Source organism: Podarcis cretensis, assembly GCF_951804945.1.
Source record: "Podarcis cretensis genome assembly, chromosome: 7".
Classification (NCBI taxonomy): Eukaryota; Metazoa; Chordata; class Lepidosauria; order Squamata; family Lacertidae; genus Podarcis; species Podarcis cretensis.
In genome coordinates this window covers 69,631,388-69,643,678 of record NC_137176.1, presented here as the reverse complement: position 1 = coordinate 69,643,678, position 12,291 = coordinate 69,631,388, and the positions used below count along the sequence as shown (strand labels likewise).

Sequence of the window (12,291 nt, the reverse complement as noted above, 5' to 3'; positions counted from 1 at the left end):
GAGCGCGGGACAGCAGAGAATGAGGATTGGGAACCGGGTCCTAAAGCCCGCCGGAGGGAGGGGGAGGAGCTAAGTGACTCAGCGTCGGAAGAGTCCAGAAAGGGCAATGCCCCAGCGGGCAGGAGGACCCAGAGGAGGAGAGAGCAGCGTAAAAGGTGGAGCAGGGCTAGGATCTTAAACTGGTGTCATAGGGGAGGAGACTCAGACAGGACTTCGCCGATCTAGGGTTTAAGACGTAGGGCTGCACGCTGTGGCTTTGAAATGGAAACTGAACTTCAATAAAGACTTTTGTACATTATTACAGCCTAGCGTTGGTCCTCTGTGAGCTGGGACCTAGAGGCAGCGCTGATTAGTTAAAATTGATACTGAGATCCAAGATGGATCACAAATTCTCTTCTCTTTACTAGCGATAAGAGGTGGGTGGGGAGAGATACATTTTGTTAAATTGTGCTCTGCATTACATCTTCCGAGAATCTTCAGATATTTACAAAGCAAGGTTCTGCCTGTTGAACTAATAGAATGAACATACTGTAGGGGAAGATAAAGGCTATCGGTAGCCAAGCTAACCTATTCAAACATTTTCCTGACTGGAAAATATGCCAGACCCTAATAATGAACACAACACAAATTTATTGAAATCTCTCCTAGAATACATGTCTGTGTATGTGTGTGTTTTTAAAAAGCACAAGTTCATCCAATCCGTTAACTGTTAATTACTTTAAGTTACAGAACACAATTGTTTTTAAAGAATGTGCAGGAAGAACATAGGAAGCTGCCTTATACAGTGGTACCTTGGGTTAAGTACAGTGTTACCTCGGGTTACATACGCTTCAGGTTACATACGCTTTAGGTTACAGACTCCGCTAACCCAGAAATATTACCTTGGATTAAGAACTTTGCTTCAGGATGAGAACAGAAATCATGCTCTGGCGGTGCGGTGGCAGCAGGAGGCCCCATTAGCTAAAGTGGTGCTTCAGGTTAAGAACGGACCTCCGGAACGAATTAAGTACTTAACCTGAGGTACCACTGTACTTAATTCGTTCCAGAGGTCTGTTCTTAACCTGAAACTGTTCTTTACCTGAAGCACCACTTTAGCTAATGGGGCCTCCCACTGCCGCCGTGCCACCGGAGCACGATTTCTGTTCTCATCCTGAAGCAAAGTTCTTAACCCGAGGTACTATTTCTGCGTTAGCGGAGTCTGTAACCTGAAGTGTATGTAACCCAAGGTACCACTGTACAGAGTTTCACCACTGGCCAATCTAGTTCAGTATTGTCTACTTTGACTGGCAGCAACTATCCAGTGAGACTCTTAATCTCAGGGTCATGAGCCCCACGTTGGGCAAAAGTTTCCGGCCTTGGAGGGGGTTGGACTAGATGACCCTTGGGGTCCCTTCCAGCTCTACAGTTCTGTGAGTTGCACTGCATATATCAGCCGTCTTGACTGCTTACAGCTGTATGGGGTAGAGTAATTAATTCTAGTATCTGTTTTCACTTTTTTCTCTGCTGTTTATTTAACAAGGTTCCAGCTTTACATCAAGACACTCAAATTATGTTGCCCTTTTGGCCCAGTGATCTAGAAAAGCATTTCCAAATTCCTTGGCAGATGCTGTCATTGCTTTTATAGAAAATTTTGAATACTTCAGATCAGAAATAAAGAGTAGAGAGACGAATTGCAGAAAACTTAAAAATCAGCAAACTTTCTCCCAGCTGTACAACACAAAAGACATGGCATCTGAATGGAAAAAGATTTTATATATATAATTAATATGAAAATTAATTGGCAAAGATTGTCACATATAATTAATATTAAAATTAATGTGACTGCTGTAGATGTGGTAGACCTACTGCTTTAAAAAAATCCCAACCAAAAAATTGTCTCTAACATGCTAGAACAGAAATAATTTTAGAAATACTGCAATTTATAAATAAGGGAACTTACAATTATATTTTTAATTTTTCTCCCATCAGGAGGAGTGCATATACATTCCTTGTATAAGGAATATAGTGGCCCTATCCGGTGGTGTACTGAGGCATTAAACATGTCTTGAGGGAATGTCCAAACTTGTTTTTTTATGACATGATATTCTGTTTATTAGTATGTAAAGAGTTCCATATTGATTCATTAATTCATTTGAAAGCATTTATAGGCTGCTACATATTTCAAAAATCTGTAAGCTGTGTACAGTCTAAAAAACAAATACTGTATTATTAAAACGAAAACACAACCTAAAACCAATAAAGCAGGAGTATAAAAACACATAAAAGTAGATGAAAGCAAATAAAACAGAAATTCAGAGGACTCAAACATGTACCAACCTTATGGGTCAGGGAAAGCCTGGACAAAAAGACAAGGCTTCTCCAAAACATCTGAAGCAACTGAATTTTCTTTTAGAAATGCTATCCGTGTCCTGCTTAAAATGAAAGGAACTCGAATACAAAGGGGTGCAGCATGTTGATCCTGTAATGAGGAGCTATGTTAGGATAAATGGGAGACTTAAATAATTTCTGTAGGTGGTATTGTTGTCCTCCTTACCTTCTTCACTTCCTCTGAAATGTAGGTATTCTGGTTGACAAGGCGTGGATTTCACCGTGCGATTAACAGTGCATTATGGAGTGTGCATGGTTCCATGTAATTTTCTGGCTTGCCAATCTTGCAGACTTGCCCTTGGGAAGAACACAAACACATAGGCTTGTGAACATATTTATTTTGAGTAGAAACAAATTGGAAACAAAAAGTTTTGTTTTTGGAGCACTCAACAGAAATCATCCATCAGCAAGGAGGCCCATAAAACCCATTGCTTTCTTGCTCACTCAACCAATATTTCTTGTTGATTCCATGTTTCTTTTGGAGAGTATAGGCCAGATTAATATAATTTAGCATAGTTCAGCAATTCAGCTTTCACTCATTGAGCTGAAGGAGAGTTGCATTCATGGAAGGCCCCCTTTGTGAGTGATACTGCACTGAACAGAAGCCCCTTCCATTCATGATGGAGCGAAAACCTAGAGCAGGGGTAGGCAACCTAAGGCCCGTGGGCCGGATGTCGCCCAATCGCCTTCTCAATCTGGTCTGCAGATAGTCCGGGAATTGGCATGTTTTTACATGAGTAGAATGTGTGCTTTTATTTAAAATGCATCTCTGGGTTATTTGTGGGGCATAGGAATTCGTTCATTCCGCCCCCCCCCCCCAAATATAGTCTGGCCCACCACATGGTCTGAGGGACGGTGGACCGGCCCACAGCTGAAAAAGGTTGCTGACCCCTGACCTAGAGGGTCCTGCCAATCTTTCTTTAGTGAAACATGAAATGAGAGAAATTTAGGGATTACCATTGGTTACAATAGTCCTGAATTGTTCTTTTTAATTACCTGTAAATAAATTTGCTTGAATTTATGGATTTAGATCCAAATTTGAACTGCAAATTGTATTAGTGCTATTCCATGGACGTGAAATAGAAAACTCTGATTATTGTTTATATAAAGGAGCGTATACAACTCCTGAAGTATTTGAATCTGAAGAAATGGAGGTAGAGATATTAAAAAGTGTGGAAGGAGACATTTGAAAGAGATCTTATGTTAGAGGACTGACATGTACAGCAAGGGGGAAAAGGAAATGGTAGAAATTTGATTTGTAAGACAAACTCAGCAAGGAATTGTGAATAGTAGCAAATTGTTACCGTGAATTTCTTCTTGTGCTGCTGTTGTTAATTGCTGATTTTCATTATGGCCAATAAACTGAGACTTATCTCTGAAGCTGTGGCTCACTTAATCACTTATTTCAAAAGAAACTTTGTTAACAATGTGGTATTTAGGGTCGTAGTCCCCCGTCCCCCCCGGAAACAAGGTCGTGATTTTACTGATTTATAAATCAGTAGAACACACATTTAGGCATTTGAATTACATTCCACATATATTTTTTGCATATGAAAATATTAGTCTATCTTTCTGTAAATAGGCTAGAGAAAAATAACTATTCCTGAAAGACAGCCAGTGCACTTTCAGCTGAGTTTATCTTACTAACTTGCAACTTAAAAAAAATAAATACAATAATGCCAGCAACCCTGATTTTTATAGTTTTAGTCTGTGTCATGGGTATCATCAGACACAGTCAGTGCTTCATAAGTTTACTCCCCCCAGGACAGCAGGATCGTTTTCTTCACGATGGCACTGATTAGTGGTACGTGGCTTTTTCATTAGCCATTGAAATCCGTAGGGCTATTTTGTAAACTTGATGTTAGGATAGACTTTCGAAGCGTATTTGGCTGGTTTTATTTGGCCCTCAAAGAGGGCTACAAATCAAAGAATTTGCTTTTTATTGAGTCACCTAAAATTAAACACTTAATTGGAAGCTTTTATACAATCAACAAGCAGCTCTTTTGCATTCTGATGTTTTTCTGTGGGTTGTAGAATGTGCCCTTGTAACAGGACTTGAGGCATAGAACAGCATGTTAGTCCTTAAATAGCTGGGATATTGTGCACATCCTCTAAATCTAACTTCAGAAAGAGAGTAGGATTTCCTAATAATGTTTTCAAATACTTCTATTCCATATGGGTTTTATGATTCATGAACTGGATTATCATCAGTTCTCTGTTTTACATTCCTGGCACATTACTGCCACTGATTGGAAATGTTTTTGTATCCTTTGCTGGAATTAACTCTGTTCCACGGTCCCGAAGCATCTGCTCAGCAGATACTTCTCTACAAAGTATCAACGGGTTTTCTTCTTCCCCCTTTTATCATAGCTTAACAAACCCTTTAAGTACATACAAATGAAAGGAATTGCCTTTGCCCATTGAGATTTTATTTTTTAAACCCCCCCCCCATGATATGCAATGCCCTTTTGATCTCCTGGACTCATTTCTATTGAGGTTTTTATACATGTCCCTAGGGGTGGAGCCTTAGGTCACTTGTAGAGCATCTGCTTATCATGGAGAAGGCTGCAGTTCAGTCCCTGGCATCTTCAGGTAGGAGTGGGGCAGACCCCTGTCTGAAATCCTGCAGAGTTGCTACCACTCAGTGAAGGCAGTGCTGAGCTAGATGGAGCAACATCCTGACTCTATAAAGCAGCTTTCTAAGTTCTTGTTAAATTTCTGTTAAAACTACATTGGGTAACAGGATTGGGAAAGGGCTGCTGCCTGAGGCATTGAAGAGCTAGTATTAGTGACAGTAAACAACAGGCAAGGTGGGCAAGTCATGTGAATTAACAGTAAGGGGGATGCATATATCCTCTTTCTGTTTTTGAGATTCTTCTTTCACAGAATGCTTTCCAGTTGTTTTTGTCTTGCTGCTGCTGTTGTTTAGTCGTGTCCGACTCTTCGTGACCCCATGGACCAGAGCACGCCAGGCACTCCTGTCTTCCACTGCCTCCCGCAGTTTGGTCAAACTTATGCTGGTAGCTACGAGAACACTGTCCAACCATCTCGTCCTCTGTCATCCCCTTCTCCTTGTGCCCTCCATCTTTTCCAACATCAGGGTCTTTTCCAGGGAGTCTTCTCTTCTCATGAGGTGGCCAAAGTATTGGAGCCTCAGCTTCATGATCTGTCCTTCCAGTGAGCACTCAGGGCTAATTTCCTTAAGAATGGATAGGTTTGATCTTCTTGCAGTCCATGGGACTCGTCAAGAGTCTCCTCCAGCACCATAATTCAAAAGCATCAATTCTTCGGTGATCAGCCTTCTTTATGGTCCAGCTCTCACTTCCATACATCACTACTGGGAAAACCATAGCTTTTACTTGTTGCTAGTGCTGTGTAAAAACTGTGGGTTGTATCAAGTACTCCCCCCGATCTGCACCTGGGGCTTCCCCCTTTTGAGGATGCACTGGGGGCTGCAGGGCAGTGTGGGGCATAACCAAGTGTGCTTTGGTGCTTACTAGGGAAAGTTGTGAAGAATTATCTAGGTAGATAGGACAATAAAATACAGTGGAAAACATGACATATTTTTTTAAAATCCTTGTAGGATATATTTCAGGTAGCTATTACAAAATTTGGGAAAGCGCTAAACTTTTCCTTAACGTTGCTCATTGTCCCCAACTACCATGTTAGTTCTCTCTGTGTAACATTTAAAGTAAAGGTAAAGGGACCCCTGACCATTAGGTCCATTCGTGGCCGACTCTGGGGTTGCGGCGCTCATCTCGCTTTATTGGCCGAGGGAGCCGGCGTACAGCTTCCGGGTCATGTGACCAGCATGACTAAGCTGCTTCTGGCGAACCAGAGCAGCGCACGGAAATGCCGTTTACCTAACTTTGACGTGCTTTCGAACTGCTAGGTTGGCAGGAGCTGGGACTGAGCAACGGGAGCTCACCCCGTTGCATGGATTCAAACCGTCGACCTTCTGATCGGCAAGTCCTAGGCTCTGTGGTTTAAGCCACATCGCCACCCATGTCCCGTGTAACATTTAACCAAACCTAATTTATTGAGGAGCAGTGAGGAAGGAGCAACTGTGTTGGAGAAGCGACAAGCCTTTTAAGTAGAGATCTTTCCCTACTGCATCTATACTGGAATGGTTTTTAGGTTTTTTACTGCTTGTGTGTTTGCTGCTCTGAGCTCCTTTAATAGTTGAGGGAGAGAAAGAGAGAATTAAACAGTGTACCAAGCAAAACAACTAAACATTTATTTGGCTTCAAGTTGTGGAGTGGGGATGGGGAAGGAGAAGATTGGAAATGATGAACATTGGAATCTGCCACATACCATGTCAAAGCATTGGTCCATCTAGCTCAGCACTGTCTGCAATTATAGGCAATATCTCTCTAGGATTCTAGACGGCATTCTCTCCTTGTCTTTCTTGGAGATCCTGGGGAGTGAACCTGGGACCGTCTGCATGCAAAGCAGATTCTCTACCACTGAGCTACAACCCTTCTCCTAACCATGAAAATAACCGTAAATCTTAAATCTGACATGCCCCAAAATTCAATATGAGAAACAAGAAATGCTACAGTGTTTCACAGTGTTATAGAGCACAATTCCATTGATTTCCGTGAGTCTATTCTAAGCAGGACTTAGTTGGATATCACCCAGAATTTAAATGTGACAAGCCATGATGTGAAGAAAGAACTAAGGCATTCAGAGTGTGTGATTGGAAGTTCTTTTGCCCTCAAGATCACTATGTGTTTGGAAGTAATTTCTATTTAAACATTTTTACAGGATGAGGATGAGCTGGACTCCCATACCATGGTGAAGACAAATTCAGAAAGTGCCTGTACAATGAGAGCCACAAGTACTATGAGTGACAGTGCTCAGACAATGATTGAACATAATAGCACCATGCTTGAATCTGATTTGGGGACCATGGTGATAAACAGTGATGATGACGATGATGAAGATGAAGATGGAACTATGAAAAGTATGTTTAATTTTCCTTTCTGTTTAAAGCATGTTCTGTTTTCCCTCTAGATATATAAATTGTTATCAATAAATATGCACTTAAAATCAATTATCTTATGGATTCTACAAAAGAATGTTGGAGTTAAAACTTTGGGAAAGGAAGTTGTCCATGTAGATATTGGCTACATTCTTGTGGTTTGTGCAGATGAGATTCACATGTGTACTTGACCTAGTTTTCCCTGACAATATGTCTGCCCTTTGGCAGAAAATTTCATGAACACACAGATCTCTTCTGCAAGACGGCTCACGGCCTCTGGATTGCCTTTATTAGTAATATTACTTATAAATACTTTGCTTACTTCATCCTATATTATGGAACTAAATATAAGTTTTAAATGTGATTTCATTTTTATTTAAGTCCTTCACATAACATTTCACGTAGGATAACTGGAAAAATTAAAATATATTTTAGAACTATAGAACACTTTTCATTAAGGGCACACCAGTCAAACCCAGAGCCATTTGGAGCCAGTTCTATGATAGTCATATAGATTTATAGCCAGGAGTTAATGGTTGAACAATGTAAAGGGCATATTTTTAAAAATGATGTCATAAAGCATTGGCCTGGTTTGCACATCTTGTTATGCCATGGTTAAAAATAAACTATGGTTTACCGCAAGCAAAAAAGTGTGCTGGTGCACACTGATCAATCATGCTTGCTTCAGTCCTCCCCTTTCCCTCCTTTTCTGCAGTTGGGAGGAAACAAACCAGGATGTTGGCTTGGCTACTTTGGTTTCCACTTGGGATTTGTTTGAAGAGAAACAAACCACAAGTGCTGGTTGTCTTGTAATGCTGAGAAGAAATAAGGGAAAGGAGTCTGGCTGAGGAAAAGGAGGTGCAAAAGAGGCACAATGGAGCAGTATGAATTTTATTTCAGTAACAGACCAGTTCCACATACAATATCAATACAATACAATACCAATATCAATACAATACAATATTTATTTCGGTAACATCTATTTCGGTAACAGACATCTATTTCGGTAACAGAGCATCTATTTCGGTATCAGACAGCCCACATACAATATCAAGGAAGTCATAAAACACGATAGGGATACATTTGAATTTGCAATTAGGTATAACAGGGACAATACAGATATTGCAACAGTTTAAAAATATATAAATTAAAACTTAGAATGGAGCAGTATGCATTAGCATGCTGCCAGTTGGTGAAAAAATACATTTTATTATAGCTTATGGCTTAATGTGTCGTGAGATGTGTAATGTGTTCACTATCTGTTCAAAAGGTAAATGTACAATATTGGCACTCCTTGTCACAAACTTTCTGTCTTTTGCTATTATGACTGCTTGCCTTTTGCCCAGTGCCTTCAAATATTAACTGAGGTTTCCAAAAGCATTTCGTCTCTCCCAACACATTCAGCTGAATGAATTAAGTTTTGCAAAAGCACTGCTGGAAGTTAGTTAAAACATTGGTGGTATGACTGTTCAGTCATAACTTCTGGCAATGTAAAGTGTCTAATATTTTCTCTCCTGAAATGCAGAAGAAACATCAGTTGCCCATCTGATGGCTATCCTGCCATATGTCTGGCAAATACACATATGACAAAATTAGCCTAATATAATCTATTGCTAGGGGACGCAGGTGGCGCTGTGGGTTAAAGCCTCAGCGCCTAGGACTTGCCGATCGAAAGGTCGGCGGTTCGAATCCCTGCGGCGGGGTGCGCTCCCGCTGCTCGGTCCCAGCGCCTGCCAACCTAGCAGTTCGAAAGCACCTCCGGGTGCAAGTAGATAAATAGGGACCGCTTACCAGCGGGAAGGTAAACGGCGTTTCCGTGTGCGGCTCTGGCTCGCCAGAGCAGCGATGTCACGCTGGCCACGTGACCCGGAAGTGTCTCCGGACAGCGCTGGCCCCTGGCCTCTTAAGTGAGATGGGCGCACAACCCCAGAGTCTGTCAAGACTGGCCCGTACGGGCAGGGGTACCTTTACCTTTTAATCTATTGCTAGGATGAACTGAAGCAGCTTTATGTGCCATATTAAAGTCTGAAAAGATTTAACTTCTTTGAATGTTAGAAACATGCTTGTTGTGACTTGTAGAAGTGGAGCTGGCAATTTAAGACAGGATTTTGTTTATTTTGCAGTGCTTATGTACAGTAGACCAGGGATTTTTATCTCCAGCTAAAAGATAATAAACAGTTCTGTTGATGAGTGATGACTCTTGAGTAGAATGATTCAATCCATAAAACACTTAATACATGTTTTAATTTGTGTACGATGCCGAAATAGGTATTTGCTTTATAAACTTCTATGGATAATGGAGAGATTTATTATCAAGATCTTGAACTAATATTTAACATATGGTAGAAGGGTATTATAAAACATCATGAAGATAATGTTATGTAAAGCAAATGTAAGAGTTCCAAGAAGAATAATGGATGAATTACTCTGGATGGAAATATATTCACAAAGAGATAGGCACAACTTTCCAGTCCATGGTATATGTGAAAGAGAAGGGATGCGGGTGGCGCTGTGGTCTAAGCCACTGAGCCTCTTGAGCTTGCCAGTCGGAAGGTTGGCAGTTTGAATCCGTATGACAGGGTGAGCTCCTGTTGCTGTGTTCCAACTTCTGCCAACCTAGCAGTTTGAAAGCATTCCAGTTCAAGTAGATAAATAGTTCCTGCTGCAACGGGAAGGTAAACACTGTTTCTGTGCGCTTTGGCACTTGTCATGGTCTTCCGTGTGCCAGTAGCGGTTTAGTCATGTTGGCCACATGACTCGCAAATGCTGTCTGCAGACGAACGCCAGCTCCCTTGGCCTGAAATGAGATGAGCGCCGCACTCCATAGTCACCGTTGACTGGACTTAACAGTCCAGGGGTTCTTTACCTTTTACCTTTATCTTTTATGTGCAAAATGCGCTGTGCAACTCTTAAAAAAACATTTCTTTTAATTGCAGAATGAGTACCCTCTGTTAATGTTAAGTTTCCCATACATACTCTAGCTTCTCTCATTTTTTGGAAATACACAACTCCATGGGTTTGTGGTCCATTATAACCTTATACAGACTTTTAAATTCTGTAAAGTCTGGTATTGTGGTGGCAGGTTCTACCTCTGAACTTCATACACACACACACACACACACACACACACACACACACTATACATATAAATTATAAAATGTACCACAAAACCTATCACTTATACAATCTTTTTAGACTTCCATCAGCACCTCTCATGATCCACCGTTTTAACCACTTCTTATGCATTTCTTAACTTTATATTGCTTTTACATCTCTTAACAAATCATCCTTCCCCTTCTCCATTTTTGCAATACTTCCAATAATACTCCTCACAAAACTTCTTGCAAACCTACAAATGTTGTCTGATCTTCACAAATACTTTTCAAGTAGTCCGTCTACCTCTGAACTTCTGCACTTTCATGAGATATCTGTAGAATGCTGCCCTGCATTGTAGCTGTACATCTTAGGAAGTCTTAGGATTCTCTCTGGGCATTTGGGCATAACTGAAAAGCAGTGTTCCTGATAGCATAGACCAGGGTTCCGCAGTCCTTTGGACCCATGTGCATATTTGCACACTACAACCTATTTTATTTGCTACAATAGAAAGCTTATTTCATGCTGAATTTCATTGGGGGAGAGGATCCTGTGGGCACCAGGGAAGGTCTCTATGGGTGCAGGTGCCCCTATGGGTGCCGTATTACTGACCTCTGGCCTAGATAGAAGACTCTGCACATATAACAGTGTAAGCGGATGCTCTCTGTAAGTGTTTTAATGAAGTCAGGAACAGAGCCTGCCACTTGGATGCCTCAAACCTGCCCACACTTACGTTTTGTTGAAACAGGCTTAAAAACAGTCCCCCTTTTGCACTGAGTGTCACTTACTAGTTATCCTGTAGATCATCACTACATTTCACTGAACACAGAGCCCTTCTTTAATTGGTACTCTGTTTATATTATTTAGGCTGGAAAAGTTCCCTCCAAATAGCACGGGTTGTGTGTTGGATTATGTCTCAGGGCAGGAAAGAAGGTTTTGGAAGCAGACTGAGGCTCCTATGATGCTTTAGTTCATTTCCTGGCTTTGCTATGATGAATTCAGTTATGATCGCTCTTGGCACCTGTGTATTCTTCTATTGATCTTTCTATTGATTCTATTGATCTTTCTTCTGTCTTGTTTTCAGACTTTCATCTTGAGTGTTTTTCCTCTCTCCCCTCAGCTTCATCTTAATGGATCTAATGGATCATGGTACATCTCATGGATGTATGGAGAGCCATTAAAATGTACATAGCCAGAACCAATTGCTCATACAAGCAGATTCTCTTTTTGTGTCTTTCCATCCAGCGCCTCTGGGTAGAAAGGTTTGTGTGCCCACTCTGTCTAAATGGATGGCATATGAGGTGTTAAAGATACCAGCTCCTTTGAGACTGACTACTCATTCCATGATGGCTTCTTCTTCTTCTTCTTCAGCTTTCGCTACTAATAGGCCTCTTCCTGATGTTTGTGAAGTGGCTGCATGGGCTTCTCCAAATAATTTCATATGCCATTCAGCAGGTCCTTCCATAGAACATTGCACAGTTGGATGCAGTCCAGGGACCTGCCCTATTTTTCATGGAAGACAATTTTACTCGACTACGATTGATCTCCAAAGAAGATTAGCTTTGGTGTATCCCAACGTACCATCCCTGATAGCTGAAGATAAATAGTTTGATTGGTACCTACCTGAACAGTAGATTTCCTTCGCTTTAGCACGGATGATACGACTGCATATATTTTTATAGGGACCATACATCCACTGATCTGTTAAGCTATTTTGCTGATAGTATTGGAAGCAGGCTTTCCACTACTGTTTATTTTCTGGTGCTTGTTTTTCTAAGTTTCTCTTTAAGTTCATGGGCTCATGATTCTTGGCAAGTCTGCAAACTAGAGCATCATGGGAGCATCCT

The 12,291-nt window shown here is 41.1% G+C and overlaps 1 protein-coding gene across 3 annotated transcripts in view; it reads left to right on the top strand.

Moving 5' to 3' along the window:
- STK3 (serine/threonine kinase 3) overlaps positions 1–12,291 on the top strand; it is a 116,492-nt gene that overhangs the window by 50,687 nt on the left and 53,514 nt on the right. For all 3 annotated transcript variants that reach the window (XM_079984737.1, XM_079984738.1, XM_079984739.1), the window contains exon 9: positions 7,135–7,333. In XM_079984737.1, coding sequence (XP_079840863.1) covers positions 7,135–7,333 — 199 coding nt within the window. The remainder of the gene's footprint in view (positions 1–7,134; positions 7,334–12,291) is intronic.